This window comes from Pomacea canaliculata, linkage group LG4 (genome assembly GCF_003073045.1).
Source record: "Pomacea canaliculata isolate SZHN2017 linkage group LG4, ASM307304v1, whole genome shotgun sequence".
NCBI classification, from domain to species: Eukaryota; Metazoa; Mollusca; class Gastropoda; order Architaenioglossa; family Ampullariidae; genus Pomacea; species Pomacea canaliculata.
Window position 1 is genome coordinate 14214543 of NC_037593.1, and position 24926 is coordinate 14239468.

Here is a 24926-nt window from a genome sequence, read left to right on the forward strand (position 1 = left end):
GGCCCCCACTGAAAATGTCTTCCTGACCTATGATAGGGCTTCATGTGGTGACACTTCTTGAGACAAACGGAGACAGTGCGTTTAGATGCATATAATTCCCAATATTAAACTGTTGTGTGATGTAGATTTAGTTTTTTAGAGTACACAATAGTAAAGTAAAAATGTATACCTCTTCAAGATATATATGGCTTTTAAAAAAAGTTCTGCATGATCGCAGTCGTCAGATATGTGCACCCGCTAGTCAATGGGAACTTGGTAATTTTACCAGTTCCTTTTGCATTATTTAAAACTTTCGCCTCCAAAAACATTTTAAAACCATTAATTTTATGTCTTAAAGTATTTGCCAATGATTTAGCTTTGCTCTTTGTATGACTTTGTCTTGATGTTAGAAGAGTGAACATTTGGTTATTCAGGATGACAGCAAAACTAAAGTCATTTTTACGAGCGCTCCGATGTGATGTCTCTAAACAAAAGCAAGACGTGTAAAGGAGCTTGGTGATGATAAAGAATTTGCGAATCTCTACTTTCTGTTACTTTCTGTTTCCCTCGTCTGTCTAATTTATAGTCATCTGCGTCAATCCAGTGGACAAACTGTGAAACCGTCAGCCCGTGGATACCCTCTGCACCACAATGTCTTCCTGTGGAAAGTCGCCACAAGCGTCTTGTGACCTGGATGTCATAGAATCCATGAAGGAGTACTACGGCAAAGAGGTCAAAACCAAAGACTCCTGCGCCACGGGGGTCAATGCGCTGACCTTCTCGCCTGAGGTTCGCAAGATCGTGCGCGAGGCCTTCGCTGACGTACACGATGAGGTCACGGTCAGGTGAGCAGAAAAAAAACAGGGGAGACGACTCAGACGAGCAGCCTTTGTTTCATTATAAAGCTATTAAAGCAGTTAGCAGATTATAAGCTTTTCACATTTTTAACCAAAATTTGACACTTAATTTACTCAAAGTTTTAGGCTTTATATAAGGCCTGTAAGACGGGGAAAGCAGAACGTAATAATGCGTAAAAATAATAGACTTATTTATCTACTATGACGTACCTATACTAGTTGAATGGTATATATATAAATGTTTCAATATAAATTATTAATAAATAATCCTGTTCAGCATTTTTTGTCATGGCATTTTCCTGTATTATTAGGGTTACTTCCCTTTATCCGAATTTGGGGAAATTTTATATACTGTGCAATATATCATGATAACTGTTAACATGGCACTTTTTCAAAAATCTAAATAAAACCAATATAAGTTTTCTGAAGTAAAATAATAACCCCAACCCCTCCTAAACAAAACAAACTATCAAAATACTATAAAGCATCTCGCGTAGTCCTCATCAAAAGCATAAAAGTGCACTTAATTATGAATGTGGAATTATTTTAAGCAAGCACACACACACAAAATTGTAGATATATATAGGACCAAGTGTACGGCCCTGTGACGCAGAACTCAAAGATAAATGATAAGCTCGATAAAATTCATGATTTAAAATTGTTCAGGTAAAAGATATTGCGGCTATTGTGTCCTCAGATACTATGGCTGCGGGCCCTGCGCTATACCGAAATAGCGACTAGAAGGATGTAGTTATCCTTGACCTTGCAGCGCGCGGAAGGACTGCTTCGCCGCTGAGCAAGCTGGGTTCGCGTCCGTCGTCACGTGGTAGGTACGTGGACATGACACAGAGCAGGTAATCTTCTGTGGTGATGTAGCTGTTTGTATCAAGTTTGTTTTTGTTTTTGGATTTTTTTCGTAACCATTTTGTTTATTGTCACTACACCACAACAGAGCATCCATACAAAATACATCTTTTTGTGCTAGAATTTTCCTCCATTTATTTTGTGACATTATCTCATCAGCTTCATATTACGACTTTTGTCTAGCCACCTAGTCAGCAATTTGTTCCCACCCAAATCACTTTCAATCGTAAACCATTTATTGTACACGGGTAATTACGAGAGAAAATCTCTTTTTCCTTGATTCTTCTATTCGCAATCTACAGCTGGAATTTGCAAGAGTTACACTTCTACGACTATCACACTCAGAAGTTTGGTTACAGCCCACTGGGTTATCTTCTACCGAAAAACGTGGACTTCTCTCTTTCCAACCAAGGCTACATCGAAAAACTCGTGGAGGGCTGTCTCCAAACAAGGGCATCAGCATCATCATAAACAATCATAATTTGTGTCTAACATCAAGTAGATTGTAAACATCCCAATAGCATGTCAGGATAGGCATTTGCAGGTTAAACAGAAAATAAAGCAGGAGTACAAACTCACATATGAGACTGTGACAAAAGTTCGACTCCTAAAATAACTATGGTGAGTGGGGGATTAATTTCAATATTCTTCTTTTTCTGGGTATATTTATGGAAAGTATGTGGCATGAAGTGTCCAGAAATGTACCTAAAAATATAACTGCTCATCTGGTTGTTATGTAATTAAATCTTTACTGTAACATCCAGGTGTAAAACATTGACACAGAACAGTTTCACTACAAAAACGTTGGATGAAATGGCCGTCACTTTCAGTTTTAAGTAAAACTTCCATATTGCTGTCAATCTATTCGTGTTTCTGAGATTCTTAGCAGATATTTAATAAAATTAGCATTTGAACTTTTGTCACAGAGTAATATATTACTGGATTTTTTTCATCTCTGGACACCTATATATCGGTCTGTTCTCTCTCGCTCTCACACAGTTTATCATCAGGGGAGACAACAGCAAGTAGCAACAGCACTTGACCTCTACACTCTTTTTGTTTTGAGCCTGACACCAGGGAAAAAGAAAGAGAGAGAGAGCTGTCACTAAACACCCGTTGTTCAAACCACATCCGATAATTCTTTTTAACATTTACCTTCCTCACTGCACAGCCTGGGTGGGACAACTCTGGAGATGATGAAGACACGAAGAGCTTAAAGATATCTATATATAAACAGTGTGTTTTATATATACAGTGTTAAATTATTTACATACAGCATGGCTCTCTGTGACTGTCGTTGTTTGTTACAGTTCCAACTGTGTGATAAACCTCTCCCCTGACAAGCAGGCGGTGCTGAGGGAGGCGCACGCTGTCCTCAAGGTACTGACTGTGGTGGCGCTGTTGTACTGTTTATGGTAAAGCGCCATCTAGCCGGAGTGACCTCAAGTAAAATAACAACAAATGATGTCAAGACTTCATTAACAAAACTTTACTCAAAGGGTGCAACCAAAAGACACACAGACACTGACGCACAGAGTGACGAGCCCTTGATGTGTAACATAAACTGAGTTGCTTCCCTTCCACTGCTGTGTGTCTTGAGAACCAGGGAAACGATTTCCCGGCATGATCAGAAAAAAAAAGTTATACAAAGACTTTTTACGACAGGTCGCATAGCGGACATTCTACAAGAAACCCCATAAAGAAATACTTCAGCTATTTTTCGATTAGTAGACCCGGATGTCAGCTACTTTTATCGGTTTTCAAAGTTTCCGCTATTTTTCTCTCTTCCGTTTAGTAGAGGTGTGTTGAAAAGGAGGAACAGATTATATAAAGTAGGCAGTGTTTACCCTTTATTTTTGTTTTGTTTTTCAGACGGAGGGGAACTGTATTTTAGTGACATGTACACTGACACCAAGCAAACAGACGAGATGAAAAAGGATAAGGTCCTCTGGGGTATGCTTTTTCTCCCTTAATGATTTATTCCTTTCTCCTTTAATTGTCTTCCTGCTTGTAATTTTCTTCCATTCTATTCCTCTACCTTTCCTTCCTTTTTTCATCCATTTTTTTATATTTAACATTGTTCCTTTTATTTGGATAGTTTTCTAATCAAATTGCTAGACTAGTACTAAAGTGAGAAAAATGTAAACATTCAAGAAGTTCTTGTAATTGTCATAGCTATACCAATATATTTCGTACTAATTTTAGAAATTAAAAGTTTATATATTTTAATTGATTTTAAATGTCAGTGCATAGAGATCAGTAAAAATTTTGAAGAAAATCTCTTATTAATATTTACTTTATTGCCGTACCTCTGCTCGTATCGTATGCGGAAGGGGAGGGAATCGGAGGAGCCTTGCTGTGGGACGAGCTGTACCAGCTGGCGGCAGAGATCGGCTTCAGCTCTCCACGTCTTGTCACAGCAAAGCCCGTAGATACCAGCCAGTTTAGTGACCGAATAGGTAAGCTTGCAGCCTTGCTTTAACACACTGATGTTAATTATAAGCCTACCTAATTGATGAGTCAGATTACACTCAAAGGACTCCTTTCATATCACCTAGTAATGTCTCGAACACGAAATCGCAAAAAGAAACATAAATCTCAAGAAATTAAATAAAAATGATTTCCTAAACTGTTCAATTCTCCATTTGCGCCCCGAGACGAGATCTGAGCACTGACTTTCTAACTGCATTGGTGGCAAGCGAGTGTTTTAACTACTAGAGTACCCTACTCGTTCCATTCTCTCATTACTCCTATCCCCGAATCTTCTAGAAGATGCGTACCCTCTCCTAACCCTGGTGCTAGGCATCCCCCCAAGCTCACCTGTCTCCCTTTGGGAAAACCATAGGTCACGGGGTCACCTGCCATCGGACACACCCCTGTACTGTGGCAGCCCTCGCGTGCTTGCTTGCGTGTTTAATTAGACACAGATCCACCCACCTCCCATCAGACCAGAAATTGAGATGGGGCTAAGGGATATTGAGAAGACTGGTGGGAGCAGAGAGGGTCAGTCATGACATCGATATCTGTCGGTCAACTTATGACATGACAGAATGGGCATCGTCAGTGCCAGACAGCATGGCTGGCAGCAGAAATCTGATAACAACTGTCCACAAACGATGTATTTACACGAGATGTAGACTGACTTTACATGTGAAAGCTCCGGAGCCCCATAATATACAGTAGCTTGTGGTTGAATATCGCCACTCGAGCAGTTGGACTGAATTTAAATTGTGTTCACCCAGAGTGATCCTCTGTAACATGCGTTTGGGAGGAAATACGAGAGCTAGCTACGAATGAATGATACACTAACAAACTTATAATTTTCATTTCGTTCTTATGTTTTTAATAATTGTGCCTGTGTGTTTCAAAAAAAAAAAAAAAGAAAAAAAAAGTAACATGCTTCCCATCTTTATTGTGTATGATGGAGGGCAGGTTGTCACCCACATTGCTGACATACCCTGTAATAACAAACCATCCAGCCTTTACATATAAAAGTCGCAGATATCAAACTTCCAAACTTTGTGATGTAGTTAGTCGCTCACCACCCGTACTGTGTACAAGTCAGATGAAACACCTCCAAAGCCGGTGTGTGTGTGTGTCTCAGATTCAGCCAGGTATGTAGCTGTGACGTACAGACTGTTCAAACTACCCGCACAAGGAGCAGGTGGACCTTGTCATGTCTCCTACAAAGGTGATATTGCAGGTTGCCAGGAGCGGTTGAAACTTGACGACGTCACAGTGTTTGAGGTAAATATATAAAAGTACAGAAATTAAAAAGTATGAGATATCACTAAAAGCAGACGAGATACCCCGAAAAGCATATGAGATACCCCGAAAAGTATAGAAGCTCCTTTGTATGAAATGACCATCTTACTACGTGTCTGAGACTAGGAAGAGGCTGGAAATCTGTCCGCCAAGTAGTGGATTTTTAGAGGAAAGAAAGAAAAATGCGAGTTTGTTGAAATAAAGAGAAATATTTTAAATCAATATCTTATGGATTAGTTGAAAGTTTATTTCGAAGAATTAGTAGACGGTAAACATGGCTACCTCTAGGTAATATTTTTCCTGCTTAATACATTTACTCGGCTTCATGCGCAGAAAAATGAAGAAAAGGTGGTGGATTCTGAGCTGGCGACCATTTTGACAACTTCCCGTTTCAAACAGTCCTTCAATATTACCAACGCCCCGGATGCAACTCCAGAAACGAAAGATCCGGTAGGTTACTCAATCTGAAAACATTTGTGAATTGTTCTCATAAAGTGGAAAGAGGGTCTGAGTGGGTGCAAAGGAGGACGGGAGGGTGTGAGAGGAGGAAGCTGAATGCTATTGTCACTAAACTACACACGAATACATGTTCACTCATTCAAAGAGCTGTAAGTTCTTAACTTTTGACCTAATTAAAGTATCTTAGCTAAGCTTCACACTAATCAAGATAGCTGGAAATGAACACACGCTAGCTAGCTCATCTAAACACCCCCTAATTCAACTATTTTACCATATCTTGAAGCTAGTTGTAGACTTTTAACTAAACTAAGCTGCACGCTAAATAGTGTTGACTGCAGGCAATGTTGTGAATGGTGCACTAACGTGACGTAGTACGCTGTTAGCGCCACTCGTTGGTCGCAGGTGCGAATCGTAGCGGATAATTAATAAACGGATAGGTTTTGAAGGCTGAAATTTACAGGTTAGTTTTATATCGCCTATATCTACTGATATCTTAAAAAAAAAACGCAAACGTTCAGGATGGTCTTTACCTAAACTGCACACTATCATAACTACGAAGCGATTGTTAAACAGTTTGCCTATCCCCAATGTTATCTCGATCTTTTTCTGAGCTGAATGTTTATCCCTATTTCAGAAGGTAAACCCGTTTAAGCTTCTTGACGAGCGGTGTGCCAAGCCCTGTGTGCAGGGAGCGTGCGCTCCATAACGTCCTCGTCACAACGATCATCTGTCCGATGAGCGAAACTACTACACCACTGACTTTTCCTCCTTGCTGGGGTTTTTCCTCCCTTTTGTAACGTGGCTGCCTTAGCAACTTCGGATTGTTTTTCAATTTTTTTGTGGTGTGAACGTATAGCATTTGCTGTAAAGTAAAATGACCACTGAAATCACCAAAGGAAATGTTACGGTTTTTTTCCCTCTTAAAATTTGCGACTTTGGATCCACGTTAGCTTTTGTTGTCAAGTAAAACTTTCCTGGAGGGTATCAGGAAAATGTGAAGGTTTTTTCCCCGTTCAGTTTAAATTTGCGACTGCCGTGTCTTCTTTTTTAATTTTTATTTAGTGTTGTTGTTGTTGTTGTTGTTGTTGTTATTAATTATTATCATCTAGCCATTCAGGTGGCGGGACATCACTCAGTAAGATCCAGGACACTCTTAATTACTTCGGCGAAGGTTAGAGGTTAGAGGAATCCACCCAGGTAGATGTAGTCGCTCGGGATCTGAAAAATTCTTTCGAAAAATTCAACCCGGCCCAACCAAAAAAGTTTTCATGTATACCTTCAACCCGCTGTTGAAAAAAAGCCCGCCCACCACCCAAATGTCCCCACAGTAATGATCATGTGGTCCATCAAGCCCAAAATCTGCATATCGACGGCTGGCTCGTGCATGTTGAGAAAGATGACGTCACTAGAGTTGTTCTGCGTGCGAAGACTGTTGCGACACCAGTCCAGGTCGTCGCTGGCCAGAACGAACGTCAGGGGCGAGAACCTGCGCCGGAAGTACGTCATACTGTTATGGAGGTACTCGGCGGAGGCTGCCATCCGTCCGACCTCGGGTTCGTTGTGGTCCGTTCTGCGCACGTGTACCCCGACCAGTGTCCTGCCGGGTAGCTTCCGCCTCACACCCTGCACGAAGCGCTCGGCCTTGAGCAGGATCCAGTCTTTGAACCGTAGAGCTAATCTCACTTCCTGTTCGACACTTCTGAAGTACTTCCACGATTGCAAGTAGCCGTTGACACTGACGTCCAGTAGCTGATTGAGGTACATCAGCCGGCTGTCAAAAGCGCAATCCTTCTCGTTGCGGATGATGACAGTGCTACGACAGTGTGACCGGAAAAGGACCTCGTTCTCGTAGACAGGGGGGTTGAGGAGTATTTCCTGGAGTATTCCCAACTTGTCGTTCAAGTAGAAGCTCATGTTGTTGGCGTGGGCAAGCCCCAGTAAGGAAGAGTACTGAAAGAGGACGTTGCCTAGGCGACCCATTAGGTCGTGACAAATTATCTTTTTGGAAGCCGTTGATTTGTGGATTTGAGTCCACGTCATCAACGATTGGTTCCGGATCCGATTCATTTTGTCTGGCGAGAGGGAGATCATGAAAATATCCGAATTGTCTATGAAAAACCCTTTGAAGAAAACACGCAACGACAATATGATGACAATGGCTCCTAGAACTGAAAAGAAAAGAAAACAGATTTGTATATTTTGCTACCTTCCCTCCCTCTTTCAAAACCCAAGTACAGATGGCATTCAAGCTTAGCGAACAAACAGAAAGCGCAGCTTTCAGAAAAGCAAGTAAAGAAGACTTCGACTAAGAAGTTTTGCATCAGAAGACTAAACACAGGTTTGTATCAGGCTGTTTGTTAGCCACATAACACGATTCCACTGTGATTGTTCTTTCTTTGTCGTCTCTCTCAATCACAACGAGTTGTCAATGTCTCGTTGACGACTGATTTTAATCGGCGTGGTCGATATTATCGGGGTTTTTATTTTTGAGGAGTGGGGTTAGTTTCAGTCTAATCCTTATTATTATTATATTATTATTATTATTATTATTATTAATTATTATTATTATTATTATTATTCAACAAGTAGAGAGTCGCCTGTCGGGAGATATGCCAGAGGAAATGATGAAAGCGTGGCGGAGGGAGAAGTGACATGGACGTAGAAAACAACTTTTGGAGACGAAGATATCTAGCAATATGAAATGAAACATTCGCTTATCAATTGTTAACAAAGCACAAAAACTGCAAAACAGAAGGATGCAATTACATGGAACATTATTCAGTTTGTTAAGCAAGGCACAAAGCAAGCAAAGAAAAAGTTTTAGGTTTTCTGTACTCTGTCAGATAAACATCCGAGACAAGGCGCAAAGATTCGTGTCTAGTAATTTTTCAGAAAATGTTCATAAACAGGCGGTAAAGATTCATACTGTCTACGTGGAAACTTCTTCAAAAACTCCTGAAGGAAAAACTTGATACAGTGTGAAAATCTTCGCCTTTGCTGTGTACTCAAATGAGCTTGGTCCAGAATGAGTCGAGAGAAAGGAAAAAAAATATCAGATCTTACCCCAAATTACTTTCTTGGAAGATGTGAAACACAACAAAGAAACAAATTTGAAAACACTTCGAGCCTTTGGCTTGACACTGAGACTTGTCGTCCGCTCGATAACGAACATCGTCCGTACTGGCTGAAGGTCTTCATGCGATGTAGGCCGCTCATTCAAACAATAATCATCCATGCGGTACAGTCGTGCCATTGGTCACAGTTATAAACGTCTACACCCAAACAACAACTGGTTATATTCGTTTGAAGACGCATTGCCATCGACTGATATCACCTCAGAATTAACCACTAAATTGTACGTAAGTAAATTTTCTCCTTTTTTCCTCATGTGTGTGTCATGTACATGGCACAACGGGACTAACAGTGTAGTTCAGCGGTTCTCAATCTTTTACTTGTAACGCCCTCCTGACGAACAAAGGAACGTCTGTACGCCCCCCTTAGCCAGCAATGTAAGCTAATTTCACTAATACCGGTATAAGAAACCTTTAAAAAATTACCACCTTCGCGCCCCCCACCGTTTGAGAACCGCGGGTGCAGTTGGTAAAGACACTCCTTTCTTACCACTTCCTGAATTATATCAATTATATAATTACCACTTCATCTCGAGACACTCCGTATGTGACACCTGTTTTCTGGAGTTGCCTTTGGGGGTTTTTCCCTCCTTTCTTATCAAGGAGGAAGCACTTTCTTCTAAATGAAAGAAAGAACGAATTCCCATCTCCGCCGGCGAGCGCTCGGCACTGTGGTGAACCTACAGACGCGATCTTCTTCCAGTGTTTCTATACATGAACTCAAAGCTGACAAACGTACGATATTCAAGAATATTAAAGCTTCGAAAATACTACTGTTTATGAACTTTCGTTTCAAATCACATAGTTTTAGTTTCCTACGAGTTTTAAGCAAAGAGATTCACACTCTGCTTCACGCGGGATACCGCAGATATGGAAGGTGATAATTCCATCTTTCTATGTTGGAAATGCAAGTTTGCTGCGCTACTCAGTTACTGAACCACCGTTCTAACCACTCGGATGTCAACTTCTCCGTAACTCTGTTAAGAACATGTTGAATTCCTCAAACCATTTTTTTTTTCAACGGACATTCTGTTCTTAGTGAGAGATTTGTACAAAAACTATTTGTCTAACTGTTAAATATTTCAAGAGCTCATGCACGGCAAGATTGTCTTCGAGTGCTGCAATTTGTGAAAAGCTTCGGACAAGTTTCCTTGGAGATTTATCTTCTGTATTCATCCTTCTTTTTTTTTTTTAGCCACACTCGCTCTTGCAGAACACAACCATTACTTGATACCTGAAAAAAACTGTTTTACTTAGTACCGTTCCATTTTCTTCCATAACAGGAAAATAGCAAAGCCTGCAAAATATTTAAAATGTGGTTTATTAGCCTGTCAGCATGGATAAAATGTCCATATTGTGGTTCTCTTCTCCTCTTTCTTGTCTTGAGTTTCTCACGTAAAAACTTGTTTTAAAATAACAAAAATACCTGATTGACATTAAAAGATTTCCACATGCAAATGTAATAAAATAGCGCACACTCTGTTTGAAATCTAACTTCTATCAGATGTGATACAAAAAAATGTATTTTACACATGCATGTTGAGCCATAGTGGTTTCTTTTTTTTTTCCTCTCCCAAAGATGGTCTTTGTTGCCCTGAATACTTCAAATTATTTCAGATTATACACAAATAATCATGCCAAAAATGCTGTGACCTTGTTGCCAAAGATTCAAAATAGAAGCGTCCACACAAAAACGTCAAAAGAAAAGAAACAGTAGCATGACTGTTATAGTGACAAACACTGCTGCTTCTAGAAGATAATGGCTGCCATTCTCATTGCTGAATGTTCTCTCCCACAAGTGAACTAGAGTCTAGAGATGAGGATCTGGCAGCTTTCTGTGTGTCAATCTGTCCATGTGAGACCAATAGTCTGGTACACAAAACTGTAGAAATCAACAATTTCTTCGATCTGCAAATGTTGAAAAAAAAGGATGGATGTATGTTAAGTAAAATCAATCTGAAGAGCACAAAATACTATGACTTTTTTTTTTTTAAAGTATGTATTAAACGTCAATTTATGAAGCTTAAATGACACATCTGAATACCCACACACATTTCTATACAAGGGAGAAATAAGAGATGTCTTACATTTCACCTTGTCTATTGTTCTAAATATTCTTACCACTTTGGAAGTTGGTTTTCCAGCACCATGACCTGATTTGGTATCTACTCGAATCAGCAAAGGGTTTGTCTGGAAGTGAACAAAACTACCAATTTATTCATAATGTTTGTCCTGCACTTTTTCACTTTCTCTCTCTCTCTTACACATTTACACTTACACATCCATAATAAAAAACATCCCTGTCTGAACTGTTTTATCTACCTCCAAGAATTACACACCTGAACTTAAACGTCTATTTGATGTGCGAGTAAGGATATTTTTGTGTTTCTGTGAATCTCTAAATCAATGGCTGCTATAGCAAGTAATGATGTTCACCTGCTCTCAGCCTCTCCTAAAACAGCTGCTGCAGCTGGGCTATGAAATTTCAGCGAGTGAAGAGGCACAACTCTGTCATCATGGTCTCCCAGTTAACAGCAAGATGCAGGGTACTGTCCCCCCTTTGGTTCTTTTGGTATAGTGTGAAGAGGAGAATACCTTAAAATCGAGAGCAATACCTCTTAATGAAGACTAAAAAATTTCTCATATTATAAATATGAACAGCTTCTTCATTACTGAAATTGTTATTTTTGATGTTTATGAAAGAATACTCTTTATTATCACAGACATGCAAACCCACTGTATGTGTCAGTACAATCATACAATAAGTTAAGCATACACAGAAAAAAGTAGTGCACAAACTTGACAATAATCATGTTTCACATTGGTCAAGAACACTTTAGAATTCTTATCTGCTTTAATAATTTTTATAAAGGTCAAGTACCATGAAAACAGAATTAAAGAATGATTCCAGTGAAATTCATTGTTTTATTTTAAATTTTCAAAAAAGCCTCACAGACCACTAGGTTAGCCAAAAACCAGATCTCTCCCTAATAGCTTACTTGATAAGCCACTGAAACTGTTGTGGATCATCAGATGATCCATAGTCAGTGATCCAGGCATGTCCTATTGTGAACTTGTGGAAACGCAGCATATCCAACACACTGTTGCCGTCAAAAATTTTAAAATAAGAGAGATTTATCAGATAAGAATAGAAGAAAAGGCAAGCTACTGATACAATTTAAAAAATACTCCAAGATTAAAGAATTTTTGTATTCTAAGTTTGTTTTTTTCCTTGGCATTACTTGCGCTTGACTATAAAATAACTATCTAAAAAATGTGGTAAAAATTTTGGCAGGGATCAAATTTTTTTTAATATACTATTTTTTCCAAATATCTTGCAGACAGTACCCAAAAATCATTGATCACTTATTTTAATATTTTTGTAGAATGCAAACTGTTATGTAAATTTTCAAGCATACTCATTTTGATATCTCTTTGAAAGTCTTGGAGAAAATGTGATCAAAGTAGGGACCCCATTAGGGGAAATCCAGAAAGTAGCAGTTTTGGGATGGCATGGTCAAGTTTGAGATAGCTAATTTTGATTTTGATACTTTCACGTAAAATACATATGGTTCAGATGCATTTTTGTTGAAAATGAGTGTTTTGATGTCAAATAAGTTTTTCACTGTCCTTACCAAATTAACTTAAATGAATTAGAAAAACTTTGTTTTCACCACACAAGCCATTATAGGAAACATATATTTAAGAAAACCATGCATATTTTTCCAGTTTTCTCACTCCATCAAAATGAATCCAACTTCATAACTTATTCATTTAGCTCTAAAAGCTGCACCTACCCTACTTGGAGCACACCAGCACCAAAAAGATCAGGGCGTTGGTTCAAACATGCACCAACTAAAAGTCCACCATTAGAACCCCCATTTATGGTAATCCTGAAATTTAAAAAAAAAAAAATCCAAAAATAACATCTAAAAGAAAGCATGTGAAAAGAGAAATAAATCCATTTATATTATGAAAGACATTCACTTACATAAATGAATGTCAAAGTGTCACAAGTGTCTGCCGTTATTTAGCGATGCACGATTCTTGTTGAGAACATAAAGTACTTGTCAACTTACTTTTTGGCAGTTGTGTACTTGTTGGCAATCAGAAACTCAGCAGCTGACTGGAAATCATTGAAGCAGTTTTGTTTCTTGTCTAGAGATCCATCTTTGTGCCATGTTTCACCATATTCACTGAAAAGACGTAACAAATTTTAAAGGGAGTAGGGATTGTTAACATTGGGAATGAAAATCCCTGGTTTTTATTTTTTTCATCTTTTCACCTTACATGCACACACACAAAGAGATGGAAACACAAATATCTATATATATATTGCCATATGACATCAAAAGAAGAATGAATCACAAAAGTCAAAAGAAGAAAAAATAAAAACAACTCACTTTCCTCCACGAATGTTCGCAACAACATAGACACCTCCCAAATGCTGCAGAAAAACTGTGCGCGAAGGTGAGAAGGAAGGAGTTATTGAGATGCTAAATCCACCATAGCCATAAAGTATCACGGGGTGACTTCCATCCAGGACTAAACCCTGATTACACAGTGAGTACACATCCAGATTAGAAGTCTAACTGCAGCATTAGTACATGTACAGACACAGTTGTCAAGGTGGCATTTTGTGTTTAATGAAGAAAGAATGTTTACTCCTGAAAAGCTATGGTTGTTTGACAGTAAGTGCGGCATGATTAAACTTTTGAAATAATTGTTTCACATGTTGCAGAAAACTGAGGGTATTTCATCCAGCACAGTGAAAATCTGTCTGCACATAAAAAACACTTTATATGTCTTTGGTGTGTGTGCTACCTGCACATGCATGCATGTCTTTCTGAGTGCAACATGTGTGCCTGCTCATGCAGGCAAAAACATGCATGCAGTTGGCTAATGTAAAATATGTTGTTACTATCGATTTAACACAAATCTCTGTTTGCCTATCAAGAATACACAGAAGACTTTTATTCTAGTCCCAACCTTTTTATGAACAAGAAACATTGGTATCTGCTTGCCATCTGTGCTAGTGAAGAACTTCTGTTCAGTTTCAAACTTGTGGGCGTCAAACCCAGTTACCCTGATCTCTCGAAAAACCTGCAATGGTCAACTCATCATCTTACTGTCACATCATAAATTAACTATTAATTATAAACTGATTCTAAGGTTGGTTCAAGATTTAAAGACTGTTTTCATCATTACTTTTTCTTGAAATAAACATGAGAAGCTTTAGTTAACTAAGCATCTTTAAAACTGATATGAAAGATATAAGAGTTACAGAAAGTCTATCGGCAAAGCAAGTGTTTCTGATTACTTTTTGTATTTTAAAATTAAACCTAGATTCAGTGTGAACTACATATCTTAGCAATATTCATCACATCACTCTTTTGTCTCATGCTCATGCAAACCACTCGGTGACAATTTTTCTTAAATGTTTCTCACATTTTTTAAGCATATTGTAAGAAAAATTCTAATCATGACCTCAATCAAATGATCTTTCTTAAACAAACATAATGGCACAATATTAAAATAAAGAGTAACAATAAGATTGCAAATGTGAAATGGATTTACAGTTCTTGCAGGTATTTCATTCCTGATACATCTAGCAAACATATGATTCCTTAAGTTGAAGGTTAAAGCATTTGTTATAAGAGTGTTATAATTCACAGTAGTTAAGACACCATATTTGGTAAAATACACAAATGTTACTTATCCACTGAACAAATCTTAAGGCCGAGATTTAAAAATGTACTTAATAAAAAAACTGTACCTGACAATTATAACGTACCTTTGGTTCATATGTACCCTGTTGCATGTCAAGGTGATATATAGTTCCAGGTGTCAGAAATGACATGAAGTGGTAAAATATCTGGAAATCATTGATTTCAAGCCATTTTCACATTATCTGATGCATTATGAGTGCAAAAAGCCTGTTTACTACTATATTTTTGACCAAACTGCAAAAGGATCTGCTTTTCAAAAGAGAACTTTCTTTCAGCCAGTATTTGTCAACCCATCAACACCCCCCTCTTTACTTTTCTCAAATATACCTTCCCCCTTTTCTTCTACCATCCCAAACATCTTGACAGCTTATCCAGTTTCTACCAAAGTACATCTTCTTGATGGATACCTGTGCATCATCATCAACATCATCATCAATATAATCCTCTTGTCATCAAAATGCAACACTTTTAAGTGATCATCTTACCTTTACTCATAACAGTAAACTGTAAGCCATAGCATATTGAGTCTAGAATTACCTTCTTGATGTGGCTTTTGCGTGGAAGCTGATGTTACCCCCCAAAATTTACATTTTAAGGTAATCTTTAAGTGCTGAATAAAACCATGTTATAAGAGCATCAAAACAATAAACTCTGACCTACCTCCTTATCTTTTCGTTTGCCTGAGAAACCGACTATGGAACCAACATCTAAAGGCAGCTGTGCTTCTCTTTGACCTGTGGCAAGGTCATGTACAAACAGCTCACTCTGCACACAGCATGACAGTGATCAAAGCCAGTGAACTATGTCATAACAGTGTTCTGCAGACTTACCAATATTAGCAGAAAAGATGGCTTAGCATTTGTAAATGGGGAAATAGGAAATACAAGCTTTAGTGATATCATAATAATGAATCTTTCACATAATACACACTGGCATGTGCACGTGGGTGTGCACACACATACCCACACTCCTTCCCTCTCTCTTTCAATTACTCTTGTGTTGAACACAGCTCACCTTTACATCTCTCAGGTAGCAGACAACCAACTTTGTCTGGTTAACACAGGATACCCACTCCAGCACTGCACTCTCGTCCTCATCGATCAAAGTTGACCAGTTTTCCTGCAGCAGAATAGTTCCCAATGCCTAGGATTTTCTCCAACAGAAACACACTAAGAATTTTTGTAAGCAAATGTGATCCTACCATACTACTATATATCTGCTGTAAAAGGTTATCCTTACTGGTTCAGGTCTGGTGAAGTCAATGTTGATCAGCTTATAGCGTGGAGCATTTTTGTTTGTCTTGAATGTGAAGACTGTCCCCTCATTGGCAACGTACTGAAACATTTTAAGAAATCAAGATTAAATAGTTATTCTTTATAATTCCGAATCCCCAAATTTTTCATTATGTATCAGAAAGCTGGATTATTGAAAGGGTAACTCTCCTGTCTGAATATGATAACATAATACACAATGATAAAAAATATTTAGCATTATCTATCTTTGAAAATTGTCTCATAAATTATACGTTAAAGATACATATTTTAAAAAGTCTAGAAGACGGTGTGCCAGTGCATCTTAAAGAAAACACTAAGATTGTTCATTTTTAATGTGGATGAGGTATCTATAATGAAAAATAACATAATTCAAACTGATAAAGGAAACATGATATTGTTTTATATGTTTAGACACAAATACCATCCATGCACCCTAGGAATCCAAACTCCTTTTATTTAATCACTTTTTTTTAGATCTATCATGTTAGTTACACTGACGGCTTACAAAGACATTGTTTCTCACCTCATACTCAGCTTCAAAGTTGTCCACAACTTTCACATAGGGCAATAGACCTGCAGCATATTTTAAACAAATGTTTTCAGAAAAGGGCACAGTCACCTATTAACTCTTTTGTTTTTGGTATGTGAGTGATGGCTCAAGCCTATTTAAAATGTGAATTCCAGTTTAAGAGAGTTAAGTGTCATAGAAGGAACAAAAAGAAGAAACAATGAAAAAAGAAATTTCTCATTTAGCTTTCTAAACAGTCTAAGTAAAAAAAAAAAAAAAATTAAAAGGTGCAACCCGAAGCAAATGTGCAATCCTGCATTATCAAGAATAATTGTGTCTCACCATTTATGCCATCTTTGAGGTTCTGAAGGTCCACATAATAAAGTCGGTTGACAGGATCACAGCCTTCTCTTGGAGTTAAAAGGAGGTATTGGCCACAGTCTGTCACTTCTGCTCCTCTACAAAAATACATTACAATTACACATATTAATTTTCTTGCAAAGCTAACTTACCTATAATTACCTATGCTATTCTATTTATTAACCTGCCTCCCTTACAATTCATACCTTAATATAGTATAAGACACCAAACCAGCAGGTCGGCTGTGGTCTGCCACTCATAAAAAACTTTTTTTTTCTGTCAGATTACAATCCAGGTGTCTCCTGGAGAACACAACTGCATACATGTGCATTTAATTAAGCATGCATGTACAGGAACCCTCGCTCTCACATGCACACACACCACACACATACACACACATTAAACATACTCTCTCTTACATCATCCACTTTGGATGGTCTGGTGCCTCTGCAACCAGAACATCCTCACTTTGATTGGTGCCGAGCCGGTGGTAATACACTTTCTGGTGCAAGTTTGTGGTAGTCTCTGTACCATCTGCCTTGCCCTCCTGTTCTGGGTAGCGCTGTAAATTAAAAGTACCATCTGAATATACACACATGGTATTTCCACTTTTCTGTTGTGGGGGTAAGGGCTGCTACTGGGATTTTTGCTAAGAGTAACAACAAACAAAGAAATGGCATTAAATGCTGAATGTAGGAAGAGCAACAAAAACTCACTAAAAAATACTCCTTTGTCATGATGAAAAGTAATTGATATAAAAAAAAAAACCAATGCTTTGTTATCATGAAAAGTTACTCACATTATAAAATAGTCCTTTGTGATCATGAGTCCAGGCCATACTGCTAAATTTCACATGTCGTAAAACATCTGACATTTCCTCTCCAGAAGGTGCTTTTTGAAACTGAAGAATCAAATAAAATTTGCAATGTCACAGAACATAAATAAATTTTGATAAGCAATAATGTAAAACTCAAAAGTATATGTACTTTGTATATTATAATAAGCTATATATATATATACAAGAATAAGAATTGGTTTACTGGCCAAGTGACAATGCACTTGAAATATGACTTCATGATGGAAGAGATAGAACAAAAGAAAGAATAACCGGGCCTATCCTATACATAGTTACTACCCCTCTTCCTTGCTTGCTTTTTCTTCCACACTCTCCCTGTCCATCACAGGCACAGACACTGCCTACAGTGACTTGACATGATCCAAATATTGCAGAGCCAACCAAAGCACATTTGTAAGGAGTTACAGATGGATGCTTGGTCACCTATAGGCACTGTACGCGACCCTTACAGAGTGCAAAAAGACAACTTCAACTACTAATGGTCCTGACACAAGTAATGGCTGAGTTCAGAAAGGCTTTATATTTCTGAACTACATACACTGCAAGCTGATTCTAATACTTTTTTTTGTGATGAGTGGTAAGGGCTGCCAAAACAGTGGTAAACCTTCTCTTGTACAACATTCTCTTCCTCTGAATGTACATCTTGCTAAAATCATACTTACCTAGATTAGCCTTTGGACAGAGCATAAACAAATATTTCTAAAAAAGTTGTGGGAATCCTCCATTTACAATCCAGTTCATTTGCAATTGCTGCTCACCTTGATGGTGACCCAGTCTGAGCCACTGTCACTCAGTCCATAAGCCCAGTAGGCTCCATTCTCAGAGAAAGCATGACCCTGAAGGGAGACAGTGCCATCCACTGACAGTTTGTTGGGGTCAAAAAACACACGTGGCTCTGCATCAATTGCATCTTGCACATACATCACACTGAAACCCAAAATATTAACAAATCAACATCACATTTTCTTAATAAGTCATCTCCCTTTTCTTGTGTGTATATGAATGCATGGGCACATCTGGTAATTACACAAGCATGCCATAAAACTGCATATGTACACAATTACACATACAGTGGAACCTCGGTTAACGAACTTAATCCGTTCTGGAAAGCTGTTCGTTATCCGAAATGTTCGTTATCCGAAACAATTTTCTCCATAAGAAATAAAGGAAATAGATTTAATTGGTTCCCAGCCCCTGTTGACTCGCTAATATTTGAAAGTTACAGGCTATATAGGTATTTGTTTTAATGAGAACAGTTATAATGCAATATAAATGGAGTTAAATAAACATAAAAACATTAACGAAAGCATTTAAACATCAGAAAACTTGCCGTTTTGACGGCGTGGTTGGAAGCAGGTGTGGGGAGGAAGGGGTGGAATTACTGCTTGGATTCCCCCTCCATGAGCACACGTGACATTATAAAATCGGGGGTGACTTCCCTTTTCTTTAACTTTGAGGTTAAAGGAAAAAACTTGTCCAGTGTCTGTTGCTTCTGACTTTTTTGTAAAACTCTTCGGTAATACGACATCACATATCCGACAGACGCATGCCCCCTTCATACTTTGAAATCATTTCCTTTTTCAATTCATTTGTTGGCCGCTTCCTTGTCATTACCTCACTACTATTAATTGCTCTTAATCTTCTTTTGAGCAATGATTGAGGATTATCTTACTAAAATAAAGCAAAACAATCACTAAATAAGAAGGATGCGCATAGATAAGGAACGACCGATCGTAACTGTGTCTCCAGCGCGAATGATGACCTGCTGGTCGGTCACGTGTTGTTCACGTGGCTGTTCGTTATCCGAAATTTTGTTCGCTATCCGAGACAAACTTTTAACGAAATTTTTGTTCGTTAACCGAAACATTCGCTATCCGAGGCGTTCGCTAACCGAGGTTCCACTGTATATGTAAAGATATTACAATGATTGTGGATACTATGCACTGATAAAATGAATTTTTTGGTTAAAATACATGTTTCACGTAAATGGGAACAATTACATGTCCTGGTTCTTGTGCATGCGCACACACATACACAAACACAACTGTGTGATCTTATGTGCATACCTCTGATTTTGCAGACCAGTGTTGTGGAAATAATAGTAATGATCTCCCCGATGCATTGGACACCCATACTTGGGATAGTCCCACACTTCTGTAATCCTGTTTACAAATTAGGCACACAATTTATCACACACTCTCTGAGTTTAATGTGAGGATGAAGTACTTGTGCTATGTGTATAAATCTAAGAATTAAATATTGTAAAATATTGAAGGAAGGACCTTATGTTCTCAAGTGATTATAAAGCAGCATCAATGAGTCAGTAATTATAAAATTTGGACTTGATATATTCTTGATGTTGAAAAAACTTTATCTAATAATGAATTGTTAAGCTGTGTGGTAAACCAAGAGAAAATATCTGTTTGAAGAGTGTTGGTACATAAAGATGTGGAGGTGAATGCGTGTATAAGGAAGGCAGAGATAGAATGATGGTGTAGGGGGCTGTGGTGGTAGAAGGGAGGTGAAAGGTATTGTAGGGGTGTGAAACCTTATAATATTTTCTAGTAATGTCTTTGCTGGATAATCATATGTGTATATGTGAAAATACAGGTGAATTATGAATGAAAATTGTATAGATGTGAGTAGGTTCTGGCACTCTTGTGCTTAAAGCAATAAAAGATAAGTCTATGTCTGAATTTAATGTTTTGTCATCTAACATCTCCTATCAACTGAATATATAGTATGTGTAATCCAAGGAAAGATTCAATTTTATAAAAAAAAAAAAAAAATTATATCGCTAAAACAATTTCAGTGAAGCCATAAAAAAATAGACAAAAACATACTGATGCTCTCTGTATCTATCGTGCACACACAAACACACATACACAGAGACGTTTAGTTACAATTTGTAAATTATAAGAATCTGCTAAAAGTGATATATTTACTAGTTTGTATTAGTACAACCTTGACAATTTAACAGTGTATGAAAGATTAGACTTGCTAAAGATAACACTTCAGTAGGTCATACTTCATGCTATGATAGGACGTTTAAGTGTCTAGGATGGCGTCAAGCACTACACTTGTTAGAAAGAAAATGTGCTGATAAATAAGGACACACATAAAGATCTGTGTCAAATTGACACTACTGTAAATGTTGGATTTAGAATACCTTTTCAGAAGTTTATCCCTGACAGGGCAAGATTCTATAAAAGGCTTTGAAATCTCATTTTGTGCATCAACAAATGCCCTTGTTTCTTCTGAGTCTGGATCCTCAAGCCATCGATATGGGTCACCTACCTGTGAAAGATAGAAAAGTATTTTTCATCTCTGCACATATATTTGCAGCAGTCACTTTATTCTACAATGTCTGAATGGATCATCAACAAATTCACCTTCTGTTATTGTTACTGCAAAGTAATGCCTTTTTAAAACACAAACAAAACAACTGCCTTAAAAAATATTGATTATTTTTATGTATAAACCGTCAATTTACTTTTATATTGTCTGTAAATTAATAACAACCTAAGTTAAATCTCAAGAACTAACTTTAAAAGTACATTCTGAATGATTAATAAGATATGATCAAACCGACAGTTTTAGCCTCCTCTGATTACTATAAGTAACTTCACTGCACATCATTTGCTCCTGCACAAAAGTGGATTATAATATTCGTTCTGCATGCTGTTATAAAGGTATAATTTTGCAATGAAACTGTGCTGCAATTGTGAATTAGGAAAATAAAGAAATCTTTGTGTTTGTCACAGAGTATAAGGTCAATTCCTATTTTTATAGCAAGTACAAACCTTTTCTCAGGCAAATAAAATTATCTTTTACACTAATCTCTTGATCAATGAAAATTAAGGTGGCGAAAGTGAAAAGAACAGGAAATGACAATAGCACTGCACTGCAATCTTTAACACGATCCAAAAAAATCTGTATGTGTCGAAGACACTGCTTCAGCATGAGATTCCCTGAATTATGATTATTAAAGCTAAAGCAAACAGTTCTCGGGTTGAGATCGCTCTTTGATAAGTGCTTTAGCAGTCAGGCAACACAGTCGACGAATGTAAATTGTTAACATTCAATGCGAATCATACTGTTACCTTCATCCCGTGATAATCGTCTAAAACCGATTCATTTCTTTGTGCCTTCGGATAAGAAAACTTTCCCATTTTTTTAAACTTGTAAAAAATGCGAGGAGATTGAAGGTAGAAGGATACAAGAACGGCGAACAATGCCAAGCAGACAGCGGAAGCAACCCCGGTATCCCAGCGCATGATTCGCAGCGAAGCTGCCACATCTTCATCCAATCAAATAAACGGAAAATATTAGAACTTACACGTACGTCTAATTTTGTCCAATGAAAATGCAGGACGATCTTCACTGCGAGAGCATACAAAATGGCGTTTATGTTGCTTTCGTTTTGACAATCGATATCTACATTTTATACTTGGACACCGTTTCTTTTTATGAACACGAACTGGAACTATTATCTGTTAAAACCTAACAATGACGAGTATCGTTCAGTATGTCGTTGTTCGTAGTGATCTGGTCAAAACGAAGAAGTGGCCACTAGGGGCTCTCATAGCACAAGCCTGTCATGCTAGTTCTGCTGCCATTCATCTCTTTTATAAGACTCAACACACACAGGAGTACCTGTCTGATTTGGACCGTATGCATAAAGTTGTATTGGAGGTATTGTTATTCGTACACCTGTATATAGGAATGTTGTATACTGATTTATTACAACCTTTCCTGTCACGTCAATAGCCTACACCATGAATGTGTGCCCTTATTTATCAGCACATTTTCTTTGTAACAATAGTGCTTGACACCATCCAAGGCACTTAAACATCCCATCATAACATGAAGTATGACTTACTGAATTGTTATCTTCAGCAAGTCTTTCAAACACGGGGAACGGGGATATAAGTTCGTGCCTACACAAAATCAACTTGTGCAATATGTGCATACACATTATGAGGTCGGACGGAGACCAGTAGTGTTTGGATTTGTGTTGGTTGATTGGTTTGATAAGAAAATGGTACTACCTGCAGACCATATTTTCCATAAAAAGATAATGTTAAGGAATCATATGCAGACCTGTCTACCCTTAATGGTTAGCCATATACATCATGAGAAATCCTCGCTATTGTGGTAATTATGTCTAAGGCCAAAAAATTATGGGAATTATTTTACAACTTTGTTTTTTATTTCTTTCTTCTTTAGATGTTTCGTTTATTTCTTGCAGTTGGATAGCTTTCAAGCAGTTGTCCATTTGCTAGCTCTGAATATTTTTTGTGCACGATACAGCTGGTGAGACCAAAGGCATACTTCTCAAGAAAGGAAGGGGATTATTTTCCCAGATCTGGGGGAATACAGTTTTGTAGACAGTTTACCCAAACATTAGGAAAACAAAATATGCAACTCATTCATCCTTAAGACTGATGACATAAATACTCAAACAAAGATGAACAGACATGTAAGTAAATAAACATCTGTATGTAATATATCTTGTATGATGCACTGAATGTATGCCCCTTTCTTTCAGGCCAAAGATGAGGAAAGCCTGAAGGAACTGTCTCAAATGCTTACCACGTCTCAGGTTGACTTTAAGCTGTGGGTAGAACAGCCAGAGAACTTTCCTACCTGCCTAGCCACACGGCCATACCCTAAAGAGGAAATTCAGCAGTACTTCAAACAGTTTAAACTAATGAAATAAAGTGCGATGTTCTGAGCTAGCAGTTGTGATGACATTTTCAAATGCCTTGCATGTCCCCAAATGCATGTATAGGAAGGATGGTGGGAAAATGTGGGTGAGGAAAATAGAACTCTTCTGTTCACAATCACATCAATATTATTCTGTTCAAACTTACATTAATATTGTTATGCCTAAACTGGAAGAACTATATGTCATCAAGTATCAAGAGGTGGATGAATGCTTCATTCAAGCACCTTGCTAAACTTTCAAGATGTTAAAAAATGTGAAGTAAAGAAACATTTTAAAATGGTTGGTGCTATCACCAATAAAGGGAAACGGTTCTCTGCTGTAACATTATTTCTTTTAACAGGTTATTAAGATTGAAATAACACATGTACATACTTTTATTTGCAAGTAAAGCAGTTTATAAAGACCAGTCTATTATACAATTTTGAACTACAAACAGTGAAGCCTTTAATAATACTACACAATCATTTCTACTAGTATAGTTGCCTATTCCGTTTAACAGAGTAACAAGGCAATGTGTTAGTATAGAGTGGAGTGTGCCTAAATTTGCATTGCATTGTACGAGTCCCATCTCCTAGAGACAGGGTGCAACGGTTAGCGCCTGTGACCAATACAGTGAGCATTGGCTATCTTGGGTTCAGATCTCATCTCTGGCACACTTCTTTCTCTGCATGCGGCATCTGTTTACAAGGCTGGCTGCTTTGCTGTGATATAGCCTTAGTTGCTGATTTGGCATAAAACACCAATTCTTCTCCCTCCCACCCCCTAGGGGCAATTAGCATAAGTGGTTAACTGTGACTTAATCACAGCATGTGAAGAATAGAAGGCAACCGTCTTCTTTCTTCTGCCTTAAGCAAACAAATCAGGCAGTCTTGGTGTTGGGTAGGCAAGGTTCTCCAGTCACAGGAACAGTCGAGCCTTTAAGTAGTAACCTTCCTCTCCGGATTTGATGTGTGCATACCACCACGCTAGCAGCAGACTCATACTTCAACTTTTCAAAAAAGGCGAAAATGGAAGTGTTTGGTTTCTCAGAGAAAAGGAGACTAAATTGGAACTGAATTAGATTTACCAAATGGACATTTGCCGACTGAGTTCATCATTTACACTCTTTTAAAATTAGTCTCTTGTTCATTTTTTTCTGTTGCAAAATAGTGCTAATACATCGGTGGCATGTTAAATATTTTGTTGAGTTTGTACTTAAGTTTTTACTTTGATGCTATATAGTTGCACTCTCAGTACAAAGGCCCGCCTGGTCAGGGAGATGAAGGAAATCAATATCACAGGCTGCTGCTGGGTCCGCCTACAGTGCTTCTCATTGTGTGGAGGAGATAACATAGTCATAAAAAAACTGCTCTGGAAGCTAGATGGCAAGAAGCAAGAGCTGGACATTTTCTTCAAGCACACTAATCCATATGT

At 37.9% G+C, this 24926-nt stretch overlaps 5 protein-coding genes across 5 annotated transcripts; 3 read left to right on the forward strand and 2 right to left on the reverse strand.

Moving 5' to 3' along the window:
* Positions 1-565: 565 nt before the first annotated feature.
* On the forward strand, positions 566-1570 carry LOC112561986 (arsenite methyltransferase-like). The gene is made up of 2 exons (XM_025234879.1): positions 566-824; positions 1534-1570. The coding sequence occupies exons 1-2, from the start codon at positions 631-633 to the stop codon at positions 1568-1570; spliced, it is 231 nt and encodes a 76-aa protein (XP_025090664.1). The 5' UTR covers positions 566-630.
* Positions 1571-3027: 1457 nt separating this feature from the next.
* On the forward strand, positions 3028-6958 carry LOC112561984 (arsenite methyltransferase-like). Its single transcript, XM_025234876.1, has 6 exons — positions 3028-3081; positions 3573-3653; positions 4034-4159; positions 5305-5447; positions 5799-5915; positions 6559-6958. Exons 2-6 carry the CDS (start codon positions 3599-3601, stop codon positions 6628-6630), a joined length of 513 nt encoding a protein of 170 aa, XP_025090661.1. The 5' UTR covers positions 3028-3081; positions 3573-3598; the 3' UTR covers positions 6631-6958.
* Positions 6959-7202: 244 nt separating this feature from the next.
* Positions 7203-7904, reverse strand: LOC112561558 (galactoside 2-alpha-L-fucosyltransferase 2-like). Its single transcript, XM_025234116.1, has one exon. The coding sequence runs from the start codon at positions 7902-7904 to the stop codon at positions 7203-7205; it is 702 nt and encodes a 233-aa protein (XP_025089901.1).
* Positions 7905-10357: 2453 nt separating this feature from the next.
* Positions 10358-22067, reverse strand: LOC112562937 (prolyl endopeptidase-like). Its single transcript, XM_025236559.1, is given in 20 exon segments — positions 10358-10963; positions 11177-11261; positions 11492-11650; positions 12055-12156; positions 12853-12948; positions 13135-13251; positions 13459-13607; positions 14045-14158; positions 14850-14930; positions 15445-15549; positions 15799-15903; positions 16024-16119; positions 16582-16631; positions 16909-17024; positions 17346-17488; positions 17726-17827; positions 18541-18709; positions 19849-19944; positions 20952-21079; positions 21886-22067. Coding segments are annotated over 20 exon segments (2253 nt in total). The 5' UTR covers positions 22060-22067; the 3' UTR covers positions 10358-10897.
* Positions 22068-22156: 89 nt separating this feature from the next.
* Positions 22157-23515, forward strand: LOC112562372 (putative peptidyl-tRNA hydrolase PTRHD1). Its single transcript, XM_025235613.1, has 2 exons — positions 22157-22477; positions 23334-23515. Exons 1-2 carry the CDS (start codon positions 22292-22294, stop codon positions 23502-23504), a joined length of 357 nt encoding a protein of 118 aa, XP_025091398.1. The 5' UTR covers positions 22157-22291; the 3' UTR covers positions 23505-23515.
* The last annotated feature ends 1411 nt before the right edge of the window (positions 23516-24926 follow it).

Excerpts from the sequence above, each read along its gene's own strand:
- LOC112561986 (XM_025234879.1), top strand. The coding sequence starts at position 631 with ATGTCTTCCTGTGGAAAGTCGCCACAAGCGTCTTGTGACCTGGATGTC. Across the intron at positions 825-1,533 it reads CACGATGAGGTCACGGTCAG|ATACTATGGCTGCGGGCCCT; the intron begins GTGAGCAGAAAA and ends TTGTGTCCTCAG.
- LOC112561984 (XM_025234876.1), top strand. The coding sequence starts at position 3,599 with ATGTACACTGACACCAAGCAAACAGACGAGATGAAAAAGGATAAGGTC. Across the intron at positions 4,160-5,304 it reads CCAGTTTAGTGACCGAATAG|ATTCAGCCAGGTATGTAGCT; the intron begins GTAAGCTTGCAG and ends TGTGTGTCTCAG. Across the intron at positions 5,448-5,798 it reads ACGACGTCACAGTGTTTGAG|AAAAATGAAGAAAAGGTGGT; the intron begins GTAAATATATAA and ends CTTCATGCGCAG.
- LOC112561558 (XM_025234116.1), bottom strand. The coding sequence starts at position 7,904 with ATGGGTCGCCTAGGCAACGTCCTCTTTCAGTACTCTTCCTTACTGGGG.
- LOC112562372 (XM_025235613.1), top strand. The coding sequence starts at position 22,292 with ATGACGAGTATCGTTCAGTATGTCGTTGTTCGTAGTGATCTGGTCAAA. Across the intron at positions 22,478-23,333 it reads TGCATAAAGTTGTATTGGAG|GCCAAAGATGAGGAAAGCCT; the intron begins GTATTGTTATTC and ends CCTTTCTTTCAG.